Raw genomic sequence first — 23,212 nt, forward strand, 5'->3', positions numbered from 1 at the left:
TGCATGAAAACTTTTTTTTCTTGTAGCGGTTTGCATAGCTGTGTGTGTCACCCCTTCCCCTCGTCTTCGCGCGCGCTGTAGGAGCAGCGAATATGTGGAGAATCTCGAGGAGCTCTCTTCTGAGGAATGCTCCTGTGCCAGTTTGTACATGAAGTAGGTGTGCGCCGCGATATGGATGTTATGTCTGCTAATGTATAGTAGTCGCAGTTTGCTCTGCTATAAGCTTCTTTTATTATTTTTTTGTGGTGCATACCCTTTTCGCGGCTTCCTGCGTTGTCTATCTTATCGATGGCTCAAGTGTGTCCTATGTCGTTGGGTCGCTCCGACGCAACGCCATCTAGGGGCTGACGGCCAACATCCGTAGCGATGCATAGCTCTGACCTTCCCACGTCTTAGGTGCTCGACCCTGTCACGACCAACAGTGGTACCGCACTGGAAGGGAGAGAGGGGTCGCTGAGCTCCCCCACACAGAGAGTGAGCGCTGGACTCTGAGACACCACACACTGGTGTGGTGCTCTCCGTCAGGAAGTGATGTCGGTGCAGATGTGAAAAAAAAACAAATGGGTGAGAAACAGCGACAACGCGTTCGTTATTATTATTATTATCAGAAGTGTTTTGTTTTGTGCATTTGGTGGTTCGCTTTCTTGCACATTGGAGCCTGGAAAGTGGAGTAGTTAATATTCCGGTAGAATAGCATTGCCTTCCTGGGTGCGCAGGTTTTTCGCCTCTCTCTCCCCCCTCGGTCTGCATGTCTCCGTGTATGCCACCACTTCTCGGTAATGGTGTATTTTATGCAGGACGTACAAGAAGCATAATTATTCCCTTTTCCACTGTGTATCTGTCCTCATTTTGTCTCCCTCCCTGTGCGTGTATGTGTGTGCTGCAGGATGTTGTTTCTTCATTTCGTTTGCTGTTCATGCTTTGCATTCCAACTGACTCAGTTTCTCTGTCTGTCTCTCTCTCTCGGTGCACGGAACGCCTCTTCTCCCCGCTCCCGCCCAGCCCTCTCCTCCTACGCGGCTGCTTTCTTTGTAGGTCTTCTGTGTTGATGTTGTCGTTCCTTTTCTTCGTATTGGTGTGCTGCGCTCATCATCTCTTGCCGGCCCTCTGTTGCATCTTTGTCTGTCTTTCGCTTCCTTTCCGCGTGTCACGGCGTGCGTGTGTGTGCGTATGCGTATGCGTGTGCGTGTGCGTGTGTGTGTCATTCCTTCCTTTCTTCTTTTTTTTTTAAGGCCCCTTGTCGCCCTCCTCCCTTCCCTTTCTTTTCCTTCTCCTTCTTCTCGCTATTTGCGGCTCCTCTCCTTTTGGCAGCATCCGTCATCTCGCCTGCCTCCACCGCTCCATTACCACGTTTTGCTCAGCTCTACCACCGTTTGCTTCTTCTTTTTTTTTCTTCCTCCTCTTCGTTCCTTTTTTTTTCCGTTTTGTTGTTTCTCTTAGGCGTGCGTTTGGGTGTCTGTTGTCTCTCTCCGTCTCCGTCTCCGTCTTTCTTATTTTATTTATTTGTCGCACAACACTATGGCGATGGCGCCGTACAGACGAGTCAGACGAAAATGGCCCACGGAATGCAAACGAGATGGCCACAAATAATAAAAAAAAAACAAAAGAAAAAAAAGGAGACGACAAATGGCGAGCTCGACACTGTCGGTCTCCTCGTGCTTTATTGTGTGTGTGTGTGTGTGTATGTGTGTGTGCTTACAGATGTCGAGCGTGCAGAGATCTGGGTTTCAGGGCGACTAACAGCAGCCACCTTCTCTTCCGCATTGGTGTCACCTTCCTCTGTCGTACTCTTTGCAATCACACAAATGAACTCTTTGTTTCCCTCTTCGCTGATCGTCCTGTTTGTTTCTGCCCCCCCCCCCTTCCCTTTCTTCCCTAACATCGACGCACGCGCGCTGGTCACTGCATGGCTTTGCACGTCCACCTCCTCACCTCCGTGCACGCACACACACACACGCACACAACAACACCCGCATCTGAATGCACAGGAACTTATTCTTGGGCAGGTACGCACACATCGGTAACCTTGCCTTCAAAGACGCACTTGTGGTCTCCAGAGCAATCCACGTGCTGAGGCGACGCCGACCTCATCATCAGTTGTTCTTCTCATCTTGTACTCCTATTCCTGCTGCTGGTGCTGTAGCGGGGTTCTTGAGAAGGCAAAGGTGGTGCAATCTCCCCTGTTCTCCCCCTTCACCACTAAAACACAGCGTGAAGCCCCAGCGCCAACCTGGCGCTTAATTCTAGGACGGAAGCGATGCAGACATCGCAGTCCCTTCACACAGCGCCAGCGGAGGCAGAGGTGGAGGCCCCGCCGCAGCTGCCACTGTCGGATGGGCGCTGCTACGCCTGCCGCCGGTGCCGTCGCATCTTGTCAGAGGTGCAGTGGTACGCGACGGGTTGCGTGGAGTGCAGCGCAACGATGGGCGTCCCGGACCGCGACAGTCTCCTCGACTTTGCAACCCCACACTTTCACAACTTTATCGGCCTGATTGCGCCAGGGCAGTCGTGGGTCGCGCGTCTAATCATGAAGAGCCGCGAGGCGACGAACGGCATCTTCGCCGAGACGCTGTCTGACGATGAGGTGGAGGACGAGGAGGATGAGATGGAGCCCTACGTGAGGGGCGCGGACGAGGAGGAAGGGGCAGCCTTGCTGGATAGAGAGGGCGGCACTGCCGAGCCCGTGAACGAGCTCGCTGCAGAGGCTCCAGAGTAAAGCCTACGCCCCCCCTTGTCGCCTGCAAAAAGAAAACAAGTCTGCTGAGCCTCGTTGCAGCTCGCCGTTGTGCCGATTCTGGCTTGTTGCACAAAGACAGCCATCCATGCAGCTGAGGATTCTGTGTGGCTCCGCCTGGGCAGTTGCTGTGCGCCTTTCTTGGGAAAGGCGCTGAGACCCGCTGCGTACAGAGGTGGCTTGTGTTTTGCCCCCCCCCCCTGCATCCCACTCCTGTTTGCGTGCTGTCCTGTTGTGTGATGACCGCGGTGCGCAGGTGGCGTATGCGTCTGCGTTTCAGTAGTTGTGTTGGAACATCTCTATGCAGCTGTGTTGGTGTCTCCGCTACCCTTCGGTGCGCTGGGCTTCTCCCGTTTGTGTTGTTGAATGTGTGCGTGGGTGCGCACGCCTTGTTTGCCTAACCCTCTTCGTGGACCACGAAAAGAAAATAAGAAGGCGAGTTGAAACGGCCATCGCACGCCATGATCCGTACGCGTAGGCAACAACGAGCGGCAGCGTGACATGATCGAATGGACGTTTGAGAGTCGCTTCTCCGCCTTTCTCGTTTCCTTTTCCATTCACGTTAGACTGGGATAGTGAACGAAGGAGGAGGAAGGGAGGTGGGTGGGTGGGGGTACGGCAAAGACGGCATCTCTGCTTTGATCAGCGAAGCGGATGCGTGCGTGCTTTGGATGGTGCGGCTGCGTTGCCCCTTCCGGCGACGGCTTTGTTTGCGTTTCTTCGCCTGTTTTGCTGCGCTCGTCTCTGCTGACGAATGAGGCTGATCGCACCCGCTGTCACGCCAGCCCTCTCTCTATAACGTCTTCTCCCTCACTCGTTTACACGTTCTCCCTCTGTTGATCACCCGCACCGGGGTGGAACGTTTGATTTCTGTGTGTGTGTGTTGGGGTGGTGCTGATGGTGCTGCCGAGGGTGCGTGGCACACCTACATACGGGTACACTCACGCTTTGTCGATCACTTTGACTCTCTCTCTCCGTCTCCTTTTGCGCACATCGTCGGATGGCGCTGCATCAGACAGGCTGCCGCTCGTTCTCCTCCCCTCCCCTCCTCCCCCCACACACCGGCGTTGTTCTGTTGGACTAGCTCGCAAAGATACCCTCTGTTCCGAGAGGATCCGTGGCGATATCGGATTGCAAACGAGCGAAGCCCTCCTCCCAGTAGCGGCAAGTGGGCTAGTGGACGGGAGTACGTCGCACGCCATTCTCCCCAATAGCTGGCAGCGTGTGAACTGCTGTACCCCGGCCTGTTCTGCTCGTGTATTGTGGTCTTCTGTACTCTCCATCGATAAGGACATAGCGGTGCTGCGGCACGAGGAGGAAGAGAATGCAAAGCTTTCCTGCGGCAGCTGCGTCTCATGTTGCCGCGGTCAACTCCGCGGTAGCGCGCGGCGCCGCGGCGTCCTCCGTCGTTGATCCTTCAACGGTAAGCGAGTTCGAAGCGTGCTGCCGCGCCCTCAGTCAGAAAGTCAATAAGGCTGTTGTGGAGCAACTCCCAGTGCTACAGAATGGCACCGTTGTGGACCTGTCACACAACTACGTTGGCGCCGCCGGGTTGCAAGCGATCGCGGTCATTCTTCAGCACAACCCAAATGTAACCGAGGTACGGGCACCGCGCAACGGCCTCACGAACGACGCAGTCGTGCTCTTCTGTCGCGCTATGCGAGGGCACCAGCAGCTGTTCGCGTTGGACTTGTCCGACAACCCGGACGTTTCGTTGGCTGGCGGGCTTGCCCTTGTGAACTTGGCACAGCAGACACCGTCCCTGCGTGTGGTGAAGTTGAACGGCACACATGTACTTGCAGCGGTGCTCGATAAGTTGACGCGCGCTCTCGATTACAATGCGTCGCACCACGGCACCACCTCGCCCAGCGTTGTCGCCGCACTGCCGACCGCAGCTGTGGTTGCCTCATCGTCGACGTCGCCATCAAGCGCTGCTGTGGGGATGTCTGACGAGGCACAGACACTGCAGACTCTTCGCGCACGCGTGGAGGTGGCACTGGAGGAGGGCTATCTAATTCCGCCAGCATCCCCGCAAACAGGCTGGCGTGTTCTCGATGTGCCCATTCTGGCACCCCCGCTGCTGTTCGACAACGAAGTGCGTCTGTTGTGCAACGAGGTGTTCCCGCGACTCAACCAGGAGTTCGCCTCGCACCGTCTTATTCTCTGCCCTGTCGTTGTCGGCGGCGGTGCAGGGGCCGTCAAAGATGATGACAAGGCCAGTGATAGCGCGGTGTGCCTGCGGCCTCACCGCACAGCCGGGGCGTACAACCGTGCGCTACACTTCCGCCCAGCCAGTGACGTTACCTCCATCGTTGAGCGCGGCCGGTTTGTGACGATCGAGCTCGTAGGCGACCTCCCCGGCGACTACGCGCAACTCGTGGCGAGTGCTATGCTGAGGTTGCAGGGGATCCCGCAGTCTGCCCCCCAACGCGTAGAAAGCCATGACGACGAAGAGCCTGAGGAGGCCGCCGCACCGCTTCAGCCGGTGCTGTACGAAGCGCACGAAGCCGCGCTGCGCTACACTCGATGGCTCCTCGTGGCGACGCGGCGCGACACGCGGACGCTTAAGGTGCCTGCCGCGCTAGCACCGCTGCTCACCGCCGACCCGATCATCGCACACCCAGACCGACACCGGAGCATCGTGCGCGCAATTTTCATCGGCGACGAGACCCCGTCCCCGAGTGTTGTGGGGCCAGTGAAGGTAGGTGAAGGCAGCAGAATCGGGGCAACATCGGCATCCGCTGCCATTCCCACCTCGCTCGAGTGGGACTACGCAACGGAAGAATACCAGTGGAGGCGACATGTGGACTGGCGGGAGCATGTTGTGGCCACGGCGCCAGTGGCGGAGCTCGTCATTCCACAGTACACGGCTACCTTTGACTGTATAGACGCACAGGGTGGCGTGCGACTGAAGCACCTCGACGGGTTCCAGATGGCCGTGTATGCTCGACTCCGCACCGTTTTGGAGGCCTGCGTCGCCGCTGAGGCGAGTAAGCGTGAAGCCAGGGAGGCAACCGAGTTGGATGCAGGGTCAAAGTCACTGAGCCGACTGCTGCGGAACATCGGAACGCAACGGGCGTGGGACACAACGTACTTACAGGCCCTGGCCGCTACCAGTAGCGGCGCGGCGAAGAAGAACCTCATGAACCGCATGATACTCTACGCTGCGAACCCGCCTAGCCGCAACATGCTGGTTTTGCACGGCACCGACGCCGCCTCGCTCGAGAGTCTCATGGCGCGCGGCGCCGCCCGGCTGCAGACGCTTCAGCACGTGTACACGTTGGCCGTCTACACGGTACGCTCAGCTCTTTTGCATGAGGAGCCGACAGAGCTTCGCAGCGTTGTGACCCACGTTGTGTCTCAACTGACGAAGGATGCGGCGGTGCTGCGCTACGTGAATGCAGAGGTCGACATAGAGCGCTTGAGCGCGTTCTTCCTGCAGGTCATATCTGGCTCTGTGCCTAGTAACAACGTCGGCAGGCCGGCGCATGCCAACGGTGCGAAGACAGCAGCTGCCACGGCCATGGGCGAGGCAGGACTGCCAGGGTACGTGGCCCAGTACACCTTGAGTACCGACGAGGAAGCCAGCGCTGGCAACACGGCCTCCACCCACGCCTTTGTCGTCCTGCTGGACGGCTTGGAAGATTTGGCGATGCCGGTGCAGCCATGTGGTGCCCTTGTGCACCCGCCACGGAGCAGCGGCAACATTGCTGATGGCGGCGGTGCCGAGCCATCCAGCTGGTCGACAGAGAGGACCGCTCAGATGCCTTTTTCGGCGGCCCCGTCAAGTGTGACGTCGAAGACTCAGCCGAAGCCACGGAGAACGCCAATCGACTGGCTGCTGCCTCGTGCCCTGGCTCGCTACGTCCGCCTCATCGCCAGCTGTGCGTCGAAAAGCGCTGCCTTTTCATCTTTTTCTCACCTTGGTCGGGATAGTGCGGACATGCTTAGCTTCGGGGCGGTGTCGACGAACGAGGTGGAGCAGTACCTGTCCCCGGCTTCCCTCGCGCGCGTCGGCCTTGTCTTGTCAGATGACGAATACGAGTGCGCTCGCAGCAAGCGCGATGCCCCGATGGGGGAGTACATGAACTACCTGCTAGATGCCGCACGCAGCGTGCATGAGGCACCTGGTTTTCTGACGCAGATACAAGTGATTCAGACGTTCCCGGAGACCCTCCAGGAGGCCGCGCAGGGCGTGTACGATCGCCTCGTGCACACGTTTGGCCTCCCCCTCACCCGCCATGTTCTGGGGTTGCTGATGGCGTCCCGGTGGGGCCTGTTGCTGCCAGAGCTGCGCGACCTCTTGCCTAGTTTGTCCATGTGCCGACTGCAGGAGCTGCTGCGGTTGCTGCGGCCCGCCCTCGAGCAGGAGGCACCGGGTGCGGCAGCGGAGATGATGGGCGTTGGCAGCGGCAACGTGCTGCTTGGTGCTGTACGCCTAACTGCCCCGTCGTTCCTCGAGGTGGTGCAGCGAGAGTCCCTTCAGCAAGTTTCGGATGAGGTGCAGGCCGAGAATGATCAGCGCGTCTGGCATACGCAACTGGCACAGTACTATCTCTCTATCGTGTATCGATGGCTGCAACCTGGCACAGCGGTGGATGCGGCCCCCACCAAGGTGCGTCGCGTGAACGACGCGTCGGCTGCTGAGGCGTACGTTCGCCCTGAAACGCAGGCGCTGCATCGACGCGCCATGAAGGAGGTGATTTACCACATGACGCAGAGCGGCGACTTCTGGTCGAGGATGGATGTGACGATCTTGTCTGTGCCTTTCATGGAGCAGGTGTACGAGTCCGAGCTGGGCTACGCATACCTGCGCGACCTAACAGCGGCCTTCAACGAGCGCTACCAGCGCCACCTCCTTGGCGAGGACATCGGGGAGCCATCGTGGCAGAAGCATCAGCTCGCCCGTGAAAACGGCGGAGGTGAGATCACCGCAATGGCAGCAGACGATGCACAGGCGAGCGGCACTCCCAGGTCGGCGGAGTCGAGCCTCTACGCCCTTCCTGCAGTGCTGATTCGCATGCGCGACTATATCTGCTTCGCCCACCAGTACGGCCTGCTTCTTTCCCTGCATCCAACCCTCGTGGCGCAAGTCGCGTTGCAGATCCCGGCGAGCCTCCTCAACGCTGTCCATCGTGATGCCGTCACGTACCTCTGCCGTCAGCTGCAGGACAACGGCGGATTTGTGGAGAGCAGGGCATCTCTGTCGCGTGTCTTCTTCGCCATGACGGCCGCGGAGGCTAAAACAGAAGGGAAGCAGCCGACTCATCTGCGCCCCATCACGTGCGCCGCCTTCCTGCCGAATCGACTCTTCGTGGTGACGGCTAGCAGCGATCGCTCGTTGGCGTGGGTGAATCCAGAGAGCGGAAAGGTGGCGTGGTATGCCCGGCAACCGACGGCAGCGGTGGAGTCGCTCACGGTGTGCCGCACCAGCGCTTACGTTGCTGCCGTGTCGGAGGATCGCACGGTGTGGGTGTACGACGGCCTGCAGGGCACTCTCGTTTCGCAGTGCCGCGGAAGCAAGTGGTTTGATGCCCCCATCGCGTCCCTCACATTCTCGGCTAGGGGTCGCTATCTCTGGGTCGTGACAACGGACGCGCGCGTGCGCTGCTTTGCCTGCGAGTCTGGCCAGCTGCGGTGCTCGATGAGCCTGTCGAAGCTGCTGCAGGTGCGTGTCGATGAGTCAGCGTCGAACGGGGAGGCGATGCAGCTGGTGGGTGCCGGGGTTACCGCGGCAGAGGAGGGGATGCCCCTCGTCTCTGGTGAGTGGCGCCATCGCCGCCACTATCTGCACGTGCTCGTAGACGCCGAGGACGACGAGGTGTGCACGACGGTCGTGGCAACGGAGCTGCGACAGTGGCGTCTTCGTCCGTGGGATGAGCCAGTACCGACGGCAGGGGAAGACAGCCGACCAGCACACCAGAGCACAACCCTCATTGCGTATGAGATGACAATGAGCTGCTCTCTTAGCAAGGCGCCGGCAAGTGCCTCGGATGGGCCGTTAGGGTATAAACTCATGAAGCTATGGGAGTCAGCTAACGTGCAGTCGCCCGACATGTGTATTCTGGCGGTGCCACACGCCGAACCCGAGGTGCAGCTATTCACGCTGGAATACACCAGTGGCACTCCACGGCTGGTGGTTCGGTTCCCGCTTGCCGTATCTTCGTGCAGCAACTCAGGCGCGGCTCCAGCGGCACAGGAAGTCTCCGTGATGTGCACGTCGCCGGACGGTCGATGGGTCGCCGCCGGGTTGATTGGCGGCGCTGTGAGCCTCTTCTGCATCGGCGCCGCATATCACGCGTGGCAACAGCAGCAGACGGGGGAAGCCCTGGTTTGCAGGCCGACGTGCGTCTACACGAGTCTGATGCCGACACCAGGTATGTCGGCAACTCCGCTGCGCTCTCTTATGTTTCACCGCGATGGCCATTTTTTGTTTGCACTTGGCAATTGCCTTGTCTGCTGGCGCCTGCCCGACGCCGCCTCTGTGCCGCGCCGGGCCAACGCAGCGGAGGTCGTGCGCAGCACCGCTGATGGCCAGTACTTGTGTTCACACACACCGACATGCCTTGCCGTGCTGCCGCCACCGACACCATGCAAGAGCGACGCGGAGCTGCCTAGAAACGTCGCTGAAGTGGCCGTCGGCGATGAGGCCGGCCGCGTGACTCTACTCACGTTGTGGCGGCAGCTCATCTAGAGAGAGAAATTGAAAAAAGCGCTTTGAAGCGGGGTAAAGAAGTGATGGCGTGCCAGCCGACACCACGTCGGGTAAGAGGATGTGATTGCGAGCGGTGTAGTGAACACGTGTTACTTTCTCTCTCTCGTTGTGTGGCCCTATGTGTATGCTTTGTTGGGTGTGCTTGGATGCGTGATAAGGGCTCTCTCTTTCTGTCGACGCCGCAAACGTTTATCTGCGGCTCCGTCGTCTTCGTTTTTTTTTTCCGGCTCACTTTTGTTGTTTTCCCGCATCTCGTTTCCGTGGTACCACCTTCGCGCTCCTCCCTTTTCCTTCTCATTTGACACGCGCGCGACTGCCTGTCTCTCTGTGTGCGTGTCCCCATTCTGACGTCCCAACGTTGTCCTTCTTCAACTTTCCACTTGACTCCCCCCTCCTCACCCGAAACCGAGCGAGGCGGCACCAGGAAGGCGAAAAGGGAGCTGACAATGTGAACGAGCGACGAAGCGAGCAGACTTGCGCCCGGTCTCAGCGAGTTGTCCAAAACCGCCCACTCATACCCCCACTCCCTCCCCCTTGTCGGTTATGCCTTATCGATACCACAGACTCGACGAGGAAAACCTGCGCCTCTCCCTCTTCTTTCGGGGTCGAAAGGGGGTACGATGTACAGTAGCAGCGGGCGTTTTTATTATGATTATTATTATGACGTGTCTTTTGTTTGGAATTCCATACGGATTTTGTATGCAGAGTGCATGTGACACAGGTGCCACACCGCCACATCTGTATGCGTGTGCGTGGGTGCTGGGGTGGTATGTTGGGGGGAGAGGGAGGGGGAGGGCAACGTGCAATGGCGCGTTTTGCTTGTAGATCGAGGTGCTTGAATCCGTCTCCCAGTGTCGCTTGCACCCTTCCATCATGTATCCTTCACGTATCTCCTCTTTTGTTTTTCTTTTTACCTTCCACGATGCGAGCTCGCCGTGTGTGTGTGTGTCTGTGTGTGTGTGTTTGTGTGTAACAAAGAACGCGACACAAGAAAACGGAAGGGATGGGATCAAATTGCCAAGAAAAAGTGATCTACCGGCGCGTGCAGCTCCTCGAGGCCAGAGACCGACATTCACAGACATCCGCTCAGGCCTCACGGGGGGGGGGCATAACTGAGCACATGGCTCTGCGAACGCGCTGTAGACGGCGCGCAACACCGGGGCTACGGGAGAGACGCGCAGCTTACCTCAGCACTGTTGTCTTGCTTTTTTTTGGACAAGAACCGATGGTAGAAGGCTGGGGGTGTGAAGAGGGGGAGGGGGAGGGAAGAGAGACAGTGAGGCAGGGGTGATCAGTGGAGTGATCAATCACCCTTTCCGCAGCGCTCTCTTTGCTTCATCCCTCGCGCGCGCACATCAGCGCACACCATTGCATCAACTCTCTTATGCTTCGCCGTCTGCCCCCTCTCTCTCCCAAGTATCATTGGCGTTGCCCGTTCTCCGTGAACACGCGCCCAAACATCCGCCACGGCACCCGGAAGCGTACGGGCTCGTTTGAGTGGGCTGCTTCTTGCGCCTTCTGCATACTTAAATACACCTTCACATCCACGGCGACGGCAATAGCACGACAAACACACACACACACCACACATACACCGTCACGAAGCGAAGCCGAGGAACGTGAAGCGAACACCTTTCTTACATGCAGCGTGGCGGATACGCTACGGTCCTGTTCGCTTACCGCGAGCGTGGTGCTGCTTGTGCCCGCGCATTGCTTACGCTTTCTTTTGTTTCTCGAAGATATTTTTCCCTCCCTTCTTCGTTCACTGGCGTTCTCTCTTCCAGCGCACAGAGAGACGCACGCGCGTTGTGTGTGTGTGTGTGTATGCGTGCGTGCGTGAGAGACTGTGTTGTATTTTTCAGCAAGATCCGCTCCACCTGCTTCACCCCCTTTTTTCCCCGCTTTGATGCCTGCCTTTCATCATTATACGACGTCATCTGCATTGGGCGAGTTGGTTATATATATATATTGTTACTCGTAGAGGCAAAGAGGATAAAGTGCGGTTACACGTTTCGCCTGCGTCTTGCTTGCCTGTGTCTCTGCGTGTGCATGTGTGCCTGCGTCGCGGTGGTCGTTTCCCCAGTAGTTCGGAACAGCGTCAGGGAGGAGTGGGTGCAGGCGCATTCGTTTGGCAGTCCTTTTTCTCTACGCGCCAACGGGTGCGTGCCTTTGCTGCCTCCCCCCTTCTCTCACGCACTCATCTTCGCTGCTCGACCATCTTTCCTGCGCTCCTCCGTGTGAGCCACAACAAGGAGCAGAAACAAAAGACCAATCCAAGAAAAATTCTTCAGTGCCTATTGAGGGTGACCCCGCGAAAGAGAAAAAAAGCTCGTGCCCACACACACGCACACGCACAGAAACACGCACCAAGGTTGCATGCCGTGGGATCATCAGCAACAGCTCTCTTGTAGAATCCATAAGACAGCAGGCTTCAGGCTTCATTGTCAGCGAAAGTTAGCCACGCTCGCAATCGAAAGAATTTTCATCGCTCCCACAGACGCGCCTCATGTCGGACACTACCGGCGACCCTTCCTTGCTCAGTCAACTGCAAGGAAGCAAAGCAGTGGTGAAGCGAAGGCGTAGCATGGGCACCAAGTCGTCCACTGCGTTCTCGCCTGTGAAGCGACGCTCTCCGAAGTCAAGCGCCACCGGTGCAACTGCTGCCGCCTCCACCGCCGCACCGGCACCCCCCGTTTTGGCGTTTCGGAAGTACAAGACGACAAAAACGACTGCAAGGGACGCGGACGGCAACACCGCGCCCAACGAAAATGGTGGTCACGGCGACGACCACAGGCCTCTGGAAGCGTCACCCGGCGATCTGCAGAATTTTACCACGTCTCTAGAGCGCAAATCTCTGACCGCGATCAACAGAAGTGCCGAGTTGCCATGCGTCTTAGGCACCGACTCGCCGTCTGCTGCACAGGCTTCCAGTCCTCACGAGGACTCACATGGGTGCCAGGACAGCGCATCGATAAAAGAACCGCTGACGGGCGCTTCAGTGAGTACTTCGTGCGAAGCGCTGTCGTCTGGTGCGAATGAGGGAGCCAATGTGGTCAACACGGACGCTCTGCAGCCGTTGAGGAGGCCAAGTCGAGCTGCTGAGAACGGGTCTCCTGAATCCGACACGGCAGCTGCAGAGGAGTCACTCTGTAGCCAAACCGGCGGTGGTGCATTCAAAAATGCTGACACTACAAAGCACAGAGCCGGAGACGGGTCCCTTCGCCTTTGCTCATCCAATGCCGCGACGCAGAAAACGACGTCGCCCCCACGTGCGCGTCTGAACCAACCTTCAAAAGACATCTGCCCTTCTAGCCCCTCCACAGCGGAAGGGATCTCTCCCCCGAATGTCTCAGAGAATTTGGACGGCACCATCAAACCCACAGCGATGATCGAGAATGCCGACTCAAGCAATGTGCTTGTCTCTCGTCCACTATCTGCTTCTCACAGCCTCAGTAAAGGATCTGCTGACGATGCAACATCCATCGCCAGTGCGGGACAGGCCGTGCAAGGGCGGGATGAGGCAGGTGCGGCAAGAGTGTTGTTGGTGGTGCCGGAGCTGTCTCCCAGAAACGGGTCTAGCCCACCTCATCAAAGCCTCTCGCACGTTGACGGGCCCCCTCCCCTGCAGTCACGGGCGGGCGTGACGGCTATGGGAGAGAGGAACAACACGGATAGCATCGACTCCTTTTCCGACAAAGGATCTTTGGCCTCACGCACACTGGGCCTCAAGCCTCAAGCTCCGCCAGTGCAACCGTCAGAATCTGCAGAGGCCAACAAGTCGTCGTTGTCGACGTCAAACCGTAGCTTTTCATTTGTCAGTGCGAAGGCGGTGTCAGCGCTCTCCATCTCTCGACTGCACGCCGCGCCGATTCCACTGCGCAATTTCGGCGCGACGTGCTATCTGAACGCGGTCGTGCAGTGCCTGCTATGTACACCTGACCTGCTGCACACGCTGAACAATGACCGTAAACGGATCGTGCGCGAATGGGAGAGGAGCTACCGCTCCGAGGGGAAGCGAAAGTCAGACGACGCCCAACGGCGCAGCTGTGCTGAGCGCAAGGCCCCGGCGACGTCTTCGCTGATTGATTTGGGGACCGCACACCCCGTGCACCACATCCCGGTTCCGCAGCTTCTTCTCAGCCTCAAGGCGGCTTGTGCGGAGTGTAACAAGGAGTTTTCGTCTAATGGGCAGAAAGACGCGCATGAGTTTCTCATCACACTGTTGGGGGTGATCGACAAAGAGGTTAGCCGCAGCAAGTCAGACAGCCAGGAAACCTTCAAAGACTTCGAAGATGAGAAAAAGAGTGATGCGTACGCGCGATGGGTGAGCTGGATGCAGCAGGAGAGCAACTCGACCGTGTACGACGTTTTTGGCGGAATCACCGGCTGCACCGTCAAGTGCTCTAGCTGTGAACTGACCTCCTACCGCTTTGAAGTGCTGCTGCACATCTCCTTGCCCATATCTTACCGTTCCCGCTCTCAGGGCGGCAGAACCGCCATCCAGTTGTCCAATAGAGGGCTCGACGACCAGGAGGAGCCTAAACAGGTTGCTGCCGTTGACGAGCTGCTGCGCGAGATGTTCTTTAGCAAGCGTGGGGAGTCCCTGAATGGTCCGATGCAATTGAGGTGCGACCGTTGCAAGCAGCGGCGGGACAAGAGTCTATGGTATTCGATGGAGTACTGGTCGCCGATCCTGGTGCTTCATTTGAAGCGCTTCAACAACGCGGGCGTCAAGAATGAGGCGGCGGTAGTGTTTCCGTACACGTTTCACCCGCACCGGTATGTCAAGTATCAGCTGTACGGCGTCTGCTGCCACCGCGGCACTTCCTCCTCCGGGCACTATACGGCGTACACCTACGTGGAGGAGGAGGACAAGAAAGCCGTAGTGCGCAAAAAAGCCCTCGCTGTTGCGGCTGTCTCCAATTCCTACCAGTCCGCGCTGAAAGGTGCGCGATGCGACCGCATCGTCAGCCCCCTGACACTTCTGGGCGGAGGTGACACCGGTATCTTCGCCTGGTCCAACGGCGTCAGCGTACGAAACGGCGGCAGTATGGTTCGGGCTGGTAGTGATACATTCAGCCAAAAGGGAAACGGAAGGGCTGATGGAAAAGATCAGGCGCGTTCGGCAGGGAAGACGGCGAAGGCTGGCAAATGGTATCTGTGCAACGACAAAAACATCACCGAGGTGACGGCGCCGGACGTGCTGTCGATGACGAAGGAGGCATACATCCTTTTTTACCGGCGCGTTGATGATGAGGATGTGACGATCATCTGACCGATGGGGGCCTCTGCACGGGTAGGATGTCACCGCGGTCCCCTTGTCTTTCATCTCTTGTCTCTGTTCTCCAGCGTTTCAGGAGGTGTAAATCCGTGAGGGGTGCTTTTCGCCGTGTCGATGGTGCCTCGCCCTCTTTCGCGCACACCATTGCCTTTTCCCCTTCGCTGCTGATGCTCGTTCCGCAGCCGTCTAGGCCTGACTTTGTGCGTAAGACGTGCAGTTTCTCATGCGCGAATAGCAGGGACGCATGCTGCTCCAGTCTGTGGCGCACATCCTTGTCTCCAACTGCGAGCCCTTTCCCGCTGCATTCTTGCCGCACCTTGTATGAGAAGCTGTGTGACCATCCTCTGTGTGTGTCTATTGAAGAGCCAACCGGCAGGGAAACCAACCTTCCCGCTCTTGTACTCGCTCTCTCCGCGCGTGTGTTTACGTTTTCGTGCTCTTCCGAAACCCAAAGAAAAATGCGCATGGGACTTGTTTCGCTCTCGTGTGGGAGAGCTGGAAATAACTTCAGGTATTTTTTTCCTTTTTCGTCATCGTTGCTGTCGCGATTCAGGGTGCATAGGGAGAACGGGGCGGCCTGCGCTCAGGCGACGTTTGCCACAGTTCGTTGAATGTGCCCCCCTCAAAGGTGTGCGTGGGTTGGGGTCTTTTCCGTCTCCTGGTTGTGAGAGGCACCGCATCACTGTTTTCATTTTTTCTTGTTCCTTCTCTGCCTTGCTTTCTTCCAGCGTAATCTCTGCTGCCTTTTGCGTTTTGCTCCCTTTCTTGCTAGCCCCTCTGCTTCGGTGTGTTTCCTGTCTCTGATGGAAGAGGCCACTCCCGTGCGTGTGGCGCCGCAGGGCCCAGTGCAACCCCCCCTTCCCCCACTCTTTGTGGGAGGAAGCCGAGAAGCAGTCCCCTCCCCCCTCTCTGTCCCTGCCAATGGCAAACCACCTCTAGCTGATGACAGGACCAGCTGCCCACAACACAGAGAGAAGTCAAAGTGACTCACCGCCACTGATGTCGGCGGCCAGGTCAAGGATGGTGTTCTGCGGGAGCGGGCGGCGACATCAGACACGCTTGTATCATTTAGATGATAGGCGAAGTTCCAACGGAACTCGAACACATTCTACCCTCGGCCCTCACACTGCCCTGCTGGTATGTGGAGACTGAGTCCCCCCTCCCCCGAGAGGGATGCATCAGGTGGCGACCGGCATGATGGGAGCGGCTGCGAGGCGACTTGCGAGGCGAGTGGGTAGGCAGAGCTCAGAGCAGGGACCGTGCCCAGATGACTGGGCCGGCGCATTAACTGTAACGCGCCTGTGCCGCTGCTTTGCACGATGAGAGGGGCCGCTGTGGCAGGGCTGGGGGTAGTAGAGGTGGCGCTCAGGTGACATTTTACGGCAGAAGGGAGATGATCAAAGGAATGTTCTGCTTTTTGTGTATTGTTTGTGTGCCGTCTTTGTAAATCTTTGACGGGCATCGCTCCCCTTCTTCTGTCCTTTGTTTGTCTGCACATCGCTGCACCCTCATGAAGCGCCGCACCTCTGGTGCACCAACGCGACAAGAGACGGGTGGAAGACGATGGCGTTGCTGGAGAAAGGGATAGCGCGACTAAGCAAAGACGGTGGCCACCGCACAGCTCATAATGCCGCGGGCCGTCGCGATGTTGGCTGTAGTTGGCGGCTGGCATTGCTCCTAATTCTCGTTATATTTTCCTTGTTTGTGCTCTCGCATGTGCCTTTCCAGGTTGTTGGGTTCTTTGTTTTTGTCGTTGTTGCTGCTGCTGATGTTTGTGTCCGTCGTCCCGCTTGCTCCTTGCGCGTGCGTGTGCTCCTTGTTCGCCTCCTCCTCACGATGCGCGCGTACGCGTCTTTCTGGGCCCTTCCACGCATCCTCCCTTTTTTGCTTGTTTTCTGTTTGTTGCTTCCGTGTCTTGTGTGCTTTGACAGGGATATGGTTTCTGTGCCAACCCAGCCTTTTTTCCTCTGCACGTACCTCTGGGACCCTCCTTGAAGACACGTCTCTGCGGGCGGGTCTCTTTCTCCTCCCGCTCATGCGGGTCGAATTCCTGTGGAGTCTGCGCTGAGTATCCTCTGTCTTTGCAAGGGTGTGCTTGCGTGTGTTTCTTATTGTAGTCATGGACGGTACAAGGCGAGAGGGTGACTAACGTATTCCGAAACAGCGGCACAGACGTCTGCTTACAGCCGGCAGTCTCGCAGGCGGATTTCCTGGCCCATAGATACATGCGCGTGGGGATGTGCTTGTGGGTGGACAGTGCAGTACACATGAACAATCAATGACAAACGACATGCTCTTGTGCGCGCACGACTGTAAGCTGTTTTGAATCGTCTCGATTCGCACAGCCTCGAGCGTCTATGCACTGTAACACCTCGCGCGCCTGTGCCCCGTTCCGCGTCTTCCCCCCTCCCTTCCCCCATCAACACAGGAGATGTGTCTATGGGTACCGGAGGAGAGATTGAAAGGGGCTGCACAGCGCTGCATCCGAAGCTCTCGCCATGTAACGATTCATCTTTTGTTGTTGTCCTGCACATCGTGGGTCTTCATGCCTCTTTGGACGGAACACTTGAGAAGGTTTTCCCCTCGATGTGTGTATGTGTGTGTTTGTGTCGTGCCTCTCTACTGTTCCGCAACGTCATCCCTCTCTCTCCCTCTCTCTTCTGCCGAGCTCACCTGTTCGTTGTATTCCATGGAAGAACGCGCCTTCTAGATAGATATCACATATTCAGTTCTACCTCTGTGCCCGTGTCGGCGCTTCCCCCCTTGCCGGCGTCATCACTCACTCGATCTCGGTGATTCTCGTCAATCGCTCTTCCTTTTGCTTTGCTAGACCTCAGCGCGAGTGTGCTTACCATCGCTGGCTGGCATCCTTATTCTCCGCTTCAACTTCAACCAGTCAACAAGCACACTCGCATAGCGACTTTGCTTCCGAAACGACCACCGTCGCACAGGCTCTCTCCCACACAAGGACATTGTGCTCCTGTGCTTCCACAATCTGCGACAAAGAGGTGATCTTTTCGTTTTTTTTTACTGGAACTCATAATCGCTGTTTCTCGCACGGACTGTGCTTCGACGGGCGCACTTCTTCCCCCTCCAGCGCGGTACTTTCGACGCTTTTTTGATTGATCTTCGGATTTCTGCTACGTGGTAGGCTGGCGACAGCTGACGCTTCGGAATGGCCGCCGGAAACTCCATCTCTGTAAAGGTGGATGTGCCGTCCCAGGTGAAGGGCCAGGGCACGCTGGAGATGTCGTACTATATCTACCCCATCACGATGCGCTTGCCTGGCTTTATGAGCGATGCTAGGTTCAACCGGCGGTACACCGACTTTGAGACTCTGCGCGGCCAATTGTGTGCGACCTACTGGTACTGCATTGTGCCACCCATTCCCGAGAAGGAGTCGGTGCAGGATAAGCTGGGGAAGCTGCCGCGCATGGTGGCGTCGGCGAAGGAGACGACCGCCTCCGAGGGTGACCTGCTCGAGTACCGTCGTATCAGCCTGCGGCGCTTCCTGCAGCGGCTTGCCTACCACCCCATTCTGGGCAAGTCCGACCTTCTACAGAAATTCACGAACGATAACGAGTGGCGCCAGTGCACTCGCGACCCGGTGAAGCCGCCTCGTTTTATCGTGTCGTCGCCGCTGGAAGAGATCGCCAGGTCATGGGTTCCGTCAAGCAGTGCGTCTGGCGCTGGTGCTCAAGGTAGCGGTGGCGCTGCCGGGGGTGGTAGCGGTGTTAGCCAAACCGGAGCTGCGTATCAGTTGGCACTGTCTCAAGAGCCAGTGGATGAAGCGACGTGGAAGGCCACAAGCGAGTACATTGGTGAGCTGGAGTCTAACCTCAAGAGTATGCGCAACCTGCTGGAGTCACTCGTGGACCGCCACCGGCGCGCAGCCTCCGCCGTGAGCAACTTCGCCGCCTCTTTTGGGCTGCTTGCGGAAGGGGAGGAGGACGCCGAGCTGCGCGGCGCCATCGAAGGGGTGCGCGACTGCGGTCGCAAGGTGGCAGACGTCTACAGCAAACACGCCGATAACGAGTCGACGCGGCTTGTCAGCACGCTAAGCTTTTACGTGGGTATGTGTGCTGCAGTGCGGGAGACTCTGAATCACATGTTCAGCGCCCGCCAGTATCTGCGCAACTTGCAGAAGAAGGGCCAGGAACTGCAGGCGTCGGCGATGCGGGCACAGCCAGCCAACCAGGTGCAGGTGCAGAACGAGCTGCACTTTGTGAATGAGCAGCGGGCCCACCTCGAGGAAGACCTCATGGGCGCCGAGAAGACCTTCAGTGAAGAGTTTGTTCTTTTCCACGAAAACAAGCAGTACGACGCCAAGGATATGCTGAAGAAGTTTGGCATGCTGGAGCTCAGCTTCTCCGAGTCAATGAAGCAGGAGTGGGACGCCCTGAGGCCAATGTTGGAGTCCCTTGGCGCATAGATCTGACGAGAAAAGGAGAGCCGGCGGAGACCCCTCCTATCCTTCTGCTCCTAAAATATTTTTCATTATCATTCACGTCTCTCCAGTCAACATGGTCGCTATGGAGCCGTGGTCGTGCACGCATCTCTCCTCTTCGCTGCACTCCTAGCGTCATGAAGGGAGGGGTGATGGGGACGGCGCTTCTTACCTTCTTTCCGCCCGTTCTCCTCGCCCGCGCATGTCGACCGTTTTTTTTCGTTCCGTTTTGGGGTGCTGTCACGGTTTGCCGTGATTCTTTGGTGGCAGTGCGGCGCACTAGCTTATGGTGCATGTTTCTCTTCCTCTCTCGCTTTGAATTTGCCTTTGCTGTGTTGTATTTTTTTTCTGGAGGCGTTGGTCATGGTCCGGTGTCCTCTCTAACACTGGTGGCAGCATCCATCTTCGGTTACGCTGGAGCCCCTCCCCACCGTGCTTGTATTGTTTCTTCTTTCGTCCTCTGCCGCACTCTTGGTCGCTGCCTCTTGCTCTCTTGCGACGACGACAGCAATGGGAAAAAAAGTCGCCGCGCATGGTTGCCAGGCATGCGAGTGAGTGTAGTGTTACCCGAATGAGGATATTGGTGGTGAGGCTGGGGTGGGCATGGATGCGTGATGGTAAGAGGTGGAGGGGTTCGGGGTTGACATGGACTTTCTCTCTCCTTGCTATGGTGCTGCTTCTATTTCTTTTCCCTGCCTGAAAGCTCTCCGCGTTGCCGATTCTCGTTTTGAATTCTGATCAGCGGTAAGATCGCCCCCACACCTGTCCTGTAGCACCGTTCGGTGCTTCCTCTCGTGTCTTCGTCTTGCGTACATGTGTGTTTTCTTTTTTTTCTCGTGTCTGTTTGCGCTTGTTTTTCCCGCTTTTTTTTTGCCTTCCCCTCTCCATCTCGCGCCTTCCCGGATCCCTGCTCGATGTGATTGCATCTGCCGAAGATGTGGCGGCACTCTAGCGGCGCGCGCCTGCCTCTTTCTTCTTATGGTGCCTGCCTTTGCTCTCCCTTGCCCCTGCGTCTGCGATACGTTTGACTGTCTTGTGGTGTTGCGTCGTCACACGTGTGTGTGTGTGTGGTGCTGCTGGGTGTTGTTGCTCTTGTGGGCTCGCGTGGTTGTCTGTCTCGTGCGCGGTTACCCTCGGTGACGTTCGTGCTCGTGCTCATGTTGTGTATGTGTGGTGCGTGCCCCTCTGACGCTCTCTGATATCCGGAGAGAGAAAACGGGGCACCCACCGACGGCACAAGAAACGAAGAAGTGACAAGACGAAAAAAAAAGACAACGATAAAGCGAACAAAAAAACAAGCTGCCCCTTCCCCCACCCCTCCCGCCACACGAAAAAAAAAACGTGTCGCGACGCTATTGAGGTGATCCGCGCAGTCGCCTGCATCACGTGCGTGAGGGCATACGTGTGTTCTGCGGCCAGCTTACTCCGCCTAGACACTTGCCTCTGTGTGCAGAATCTGTCGTATCATCTCAAAGGAACGACAGGAGGTCCAAAGGTTTCGGATATGCAACTGGAGGAGATGAGGAGCACTTCCCATGTCAAAAAAAGGTTACTTGGCGAGCTGGACCCCTTTCCTTCTCTACACGCTGGCGCACTCATCGTCTCTCGTCTCCCTTTTTTATCGTTGGCGGGGTGGACAGTGCGGCGCATGGCCTCTCTCTGCCTCTGCCCCCTGCCTCTTTGAGGCACCGCCGAGTTCATGCGCGAGGTCTGAATCAAAGACGGATCAGCGTAGTAGCGCCGCACGTGCACGCACAGACACACCCTATCGAGGTCCAAGCAGTGCTTTCTGTACCTTGCCATATCCTCTACGACGCCTTCTTGTAGGCTCTCTACGGAACTCGCGGCATTGTATGACGCAATACACGCTCCCCCTTTGAAGGCACTCACTTGTGTAGTGCATGAGGCCGTGCCCACGCGGGACTCTCACTACATCCTTTCACACAGACCTCGTCATCACGTGTAGCTTTCCTGCACTCGGCAGGCCCACTCCCCTCTATGAATGCAAGACATGGAAGGTTCAGCGTTTTTTTTGCTCCTTTGCCACGCCGTTTTGTTCTCATCCCCTTTCTCTTGGTATGTGTGCTCATGCACTTGCCCCCCCCCCCCCGAGCATGCCACACGCTAACGACAGGTGAACGCGCACCGGGCTGCCCTCCTCCTTCACCATCATAAGTAGCGTTCGTCCACCCGCTTTCACGTTCAAATTTCTCTTCGTATCGACTTTTTTTTTCATTTCGGAATGAAAAAAAAGAAAATGACTGCCAACGCGGATTTGGATGGCGTTGCGCTGCATTGTCGTGCGGGAGCCAGCGAACTCCTCATTTTACTTCTCACGCGCCGGACAACGCGTAGCGCGGACCAATGTTGGCACCCTGAACACACCACGGCTCACCTATTTTGTGAGCATTTCACGTGTGTTGCCTGGCATACATTCGTATGCGAGGCTCGCTGCCTTTTTGCTTGTTTCCTTGGTTGCCTTGAGAGCTACCGGGTCGCTGATTCGGTGAAACCTCAAGCGGGGCAAAGATGAAAGGGAAATAATAGGCCCATGAATTGGAAGAGAGGAAGCGAGTGCGGCGCACCCGATCCTTTCCCTGTCTCGATCCTGCCGCTCCGTCGATTCTCGTGCGCCTGTCCATTCCGTCCCTTTTCCTTTTGTATACTTTGTACCGGCCTTCCGTTTTCTCCCTCTTTCTCTCCTGTGCATTTCTGCCCTGTCCCCTCTCTTTTCCCTGCACGGCATTTTGCGTCTCACATCGTCATACGGACACACACACACACACATATATATATATATATATATATATACGCATACGCGCGCTCCCTCTCGTCCTCGACCCGCCGCTCCCTATTTCGTCCCCGTCGCTCTCGCCAACAAACGCGCAGGTGCCTCCTGCCTGGTAAGCACACACCCGCACACCGCCTCTCTGGCTTCGTCTTGCGCTCTTATCTGCGCGTGCCGATATTGAGCAGCCACACCAGACCCGGTCGGAATAAACCCCACTCGACGGCAAACGACCAAAGAGAAGTCACCCGTTCACTTGTGAGGCCGATAGAGCCGCAGACAACCAAAAAACAAGAAGACGAAGCGTTCAGAGAAAAAGGCAAGAGAGAGGTAGAGGGCGAGAAGGGCGCTGGGCAAAAAAAAGAAAACAGACAACAGTCACGAAAACAGGGAACAGTGCTGCCTATACAAGCCCCCCTCCCCCACCTCCATCCCTTCCTTCGCGTGAGCCAGACGAAGTGCTTTACTGCAAAACCAACCATCTATCTGTTCTCGTTTTAATCTTTGTTGCCCTGCTCTTCTTTCGGCGAGCTTGGGAGAAAGAGACGAAGGCTGTGGTGTGCTTTCCTTGTGTCGGGAGAGTCGTAATACGAAGACGCCGAGTACACATTGGTGCGCACAGACATAGTGTCCACGCGCACCGCACGAAGTCGCTTCGTCCCTCCCACTCCCACTCCCTCTCTCTTTTCCCCATTAGAATTGCTCCGCTGAAGAAGTAGCGAAAGGTGCGCCATCCTTTTTTTCCCGTTGTTGTGGTTGTTGCAAAACAATTTTCTGTTCCTCTTTCGTTCTGCCTCCGTACTCCTCTTTTTTGTATTGTCCTCCTCTGAAACCGAAAGCGGAAGGCAGCATACCAATCTTCCTCTTCGTCCCTTTTTTTTGCTTCTTGGTTCTTGCCGTCTTGTACGTCTTGTGTTTCTTGCTCTGGCGTGTGTGTCTGTGTGTGTTTTCATGTTTCGTCGTTCTGTTTGAGAGTGTCTGTGCGGTTGTGCATTCAGTGATACCCGCTCGGTTATACGTGCTCCCTTTGGTTTTCAACGAATTTCCTGTCATTACAACCCCCCTCCCCCTCCTGTCAGGTAAGCACAGCATCACACGACAGCGTATAGCACAGACGCGCCCCATTCACGGATTAATGTAGTTTCCCTTTTTTCCCGCTCGTCTCGACCTGCTGCTCTTTTCCGTCGTTTTACCTCCTTTTGAGCCTGTGTGCCTGTGCCTGGTCGTGGCTTTTGTTTTTGTTATCG

At 56.9% G+C, this 23,212-nt stretch overlaps 4 protein-coding genes across 4 annotated transcripts; all 4 read left to right on the forward strand.

The window, feature by feature from the left end:
* Positions 1-2,257: 2,257 nt before the first annotated feature.
* Positions 2,258-2,716, forward strand: LMXM_34_2390 (conserved hypothetical protein; the record flags this gene model as incomplete). Its single annotated transcript, XM_003879187.1, has 1 exon — positions 2,258-2,716. The coding sequence occupies one exon, from the start codon at positions 2,258-2,260 to the stop codon at positions 2,714-2,716; it is 459 nt and encodes a 152-aa protein (XP_003879236.1).
* Positions 2,717-4,058: 1,342 nt separating this feature from the next.
* On the forward strand, positions 4,059-9,428 carry LMXM_34_2400 (conserved hypothetical protein; the record flags this gene model as incomplete). Its single annotated transcript, XM_003879188.1, has 1 exon — positions 4,059-9,428. The coding sequence occupies one exon, from the start codon at positions 4,059-4,061 to the stop codon at positions 9,426-9,428; it is 5,370 nt and encodes a 1,789-aa protein (XP_003879237.1).
* Positions 9,429-11,955: 2,527 nt separating this feature from the next.
* On the forward strand, positions 11,956-14,724 carry LMXM_34_2410 (putative ubiquitin hydrolase, putative,cysteine peptidase,Clan CA, family C19; the record flags this gene model as incomplete). Its single annotated transcript, XM_003879189.1, has 1 exon — positions 11,956-14,724. One exon carries the CDS (start codon positions 11,956-11,958, stop codon positions 14,722-14,724), a length of 2,769 nt encoding a protein of 922 aa, XP_003879238.1.
* Positions 14,725-17,905: 3,181 nt separating this feature from the next.
* LMXM_34_2420 (putative phosphoinositide-binding protein) lies at positions 17,906-19,162 on the forward strand (the record flags this gene model as incomplete). Its single annotated transcript, XM_003879190.1, has 1 exon — positions 17,906-19,162. The coding sequence occupies one exon, from the start codon at positions 17,906-17,908 to the stop codon at positions 19,160-19,162; it is 1,257 nt and encodes a 418-aa protein (XP_003879239.1).
* Between the last annotated feature and the right edge of the window lie 4,050 nt (positions 19,163-23,212).

Source organism: Leishmania mexicana, chromosome 34 (assembly GCF_000234665.1).
Source record: "Leishmania mexicana MHOM/GT/2001/U1103 complete genome, chromosome 34".
NCBI classification, from domain to species: Eukaryota; Euglenozoa; class Kinetoplastea; order Trypanosomatida; family Trypanosomatidae; genus Leishmania; species Leishmania mexicana.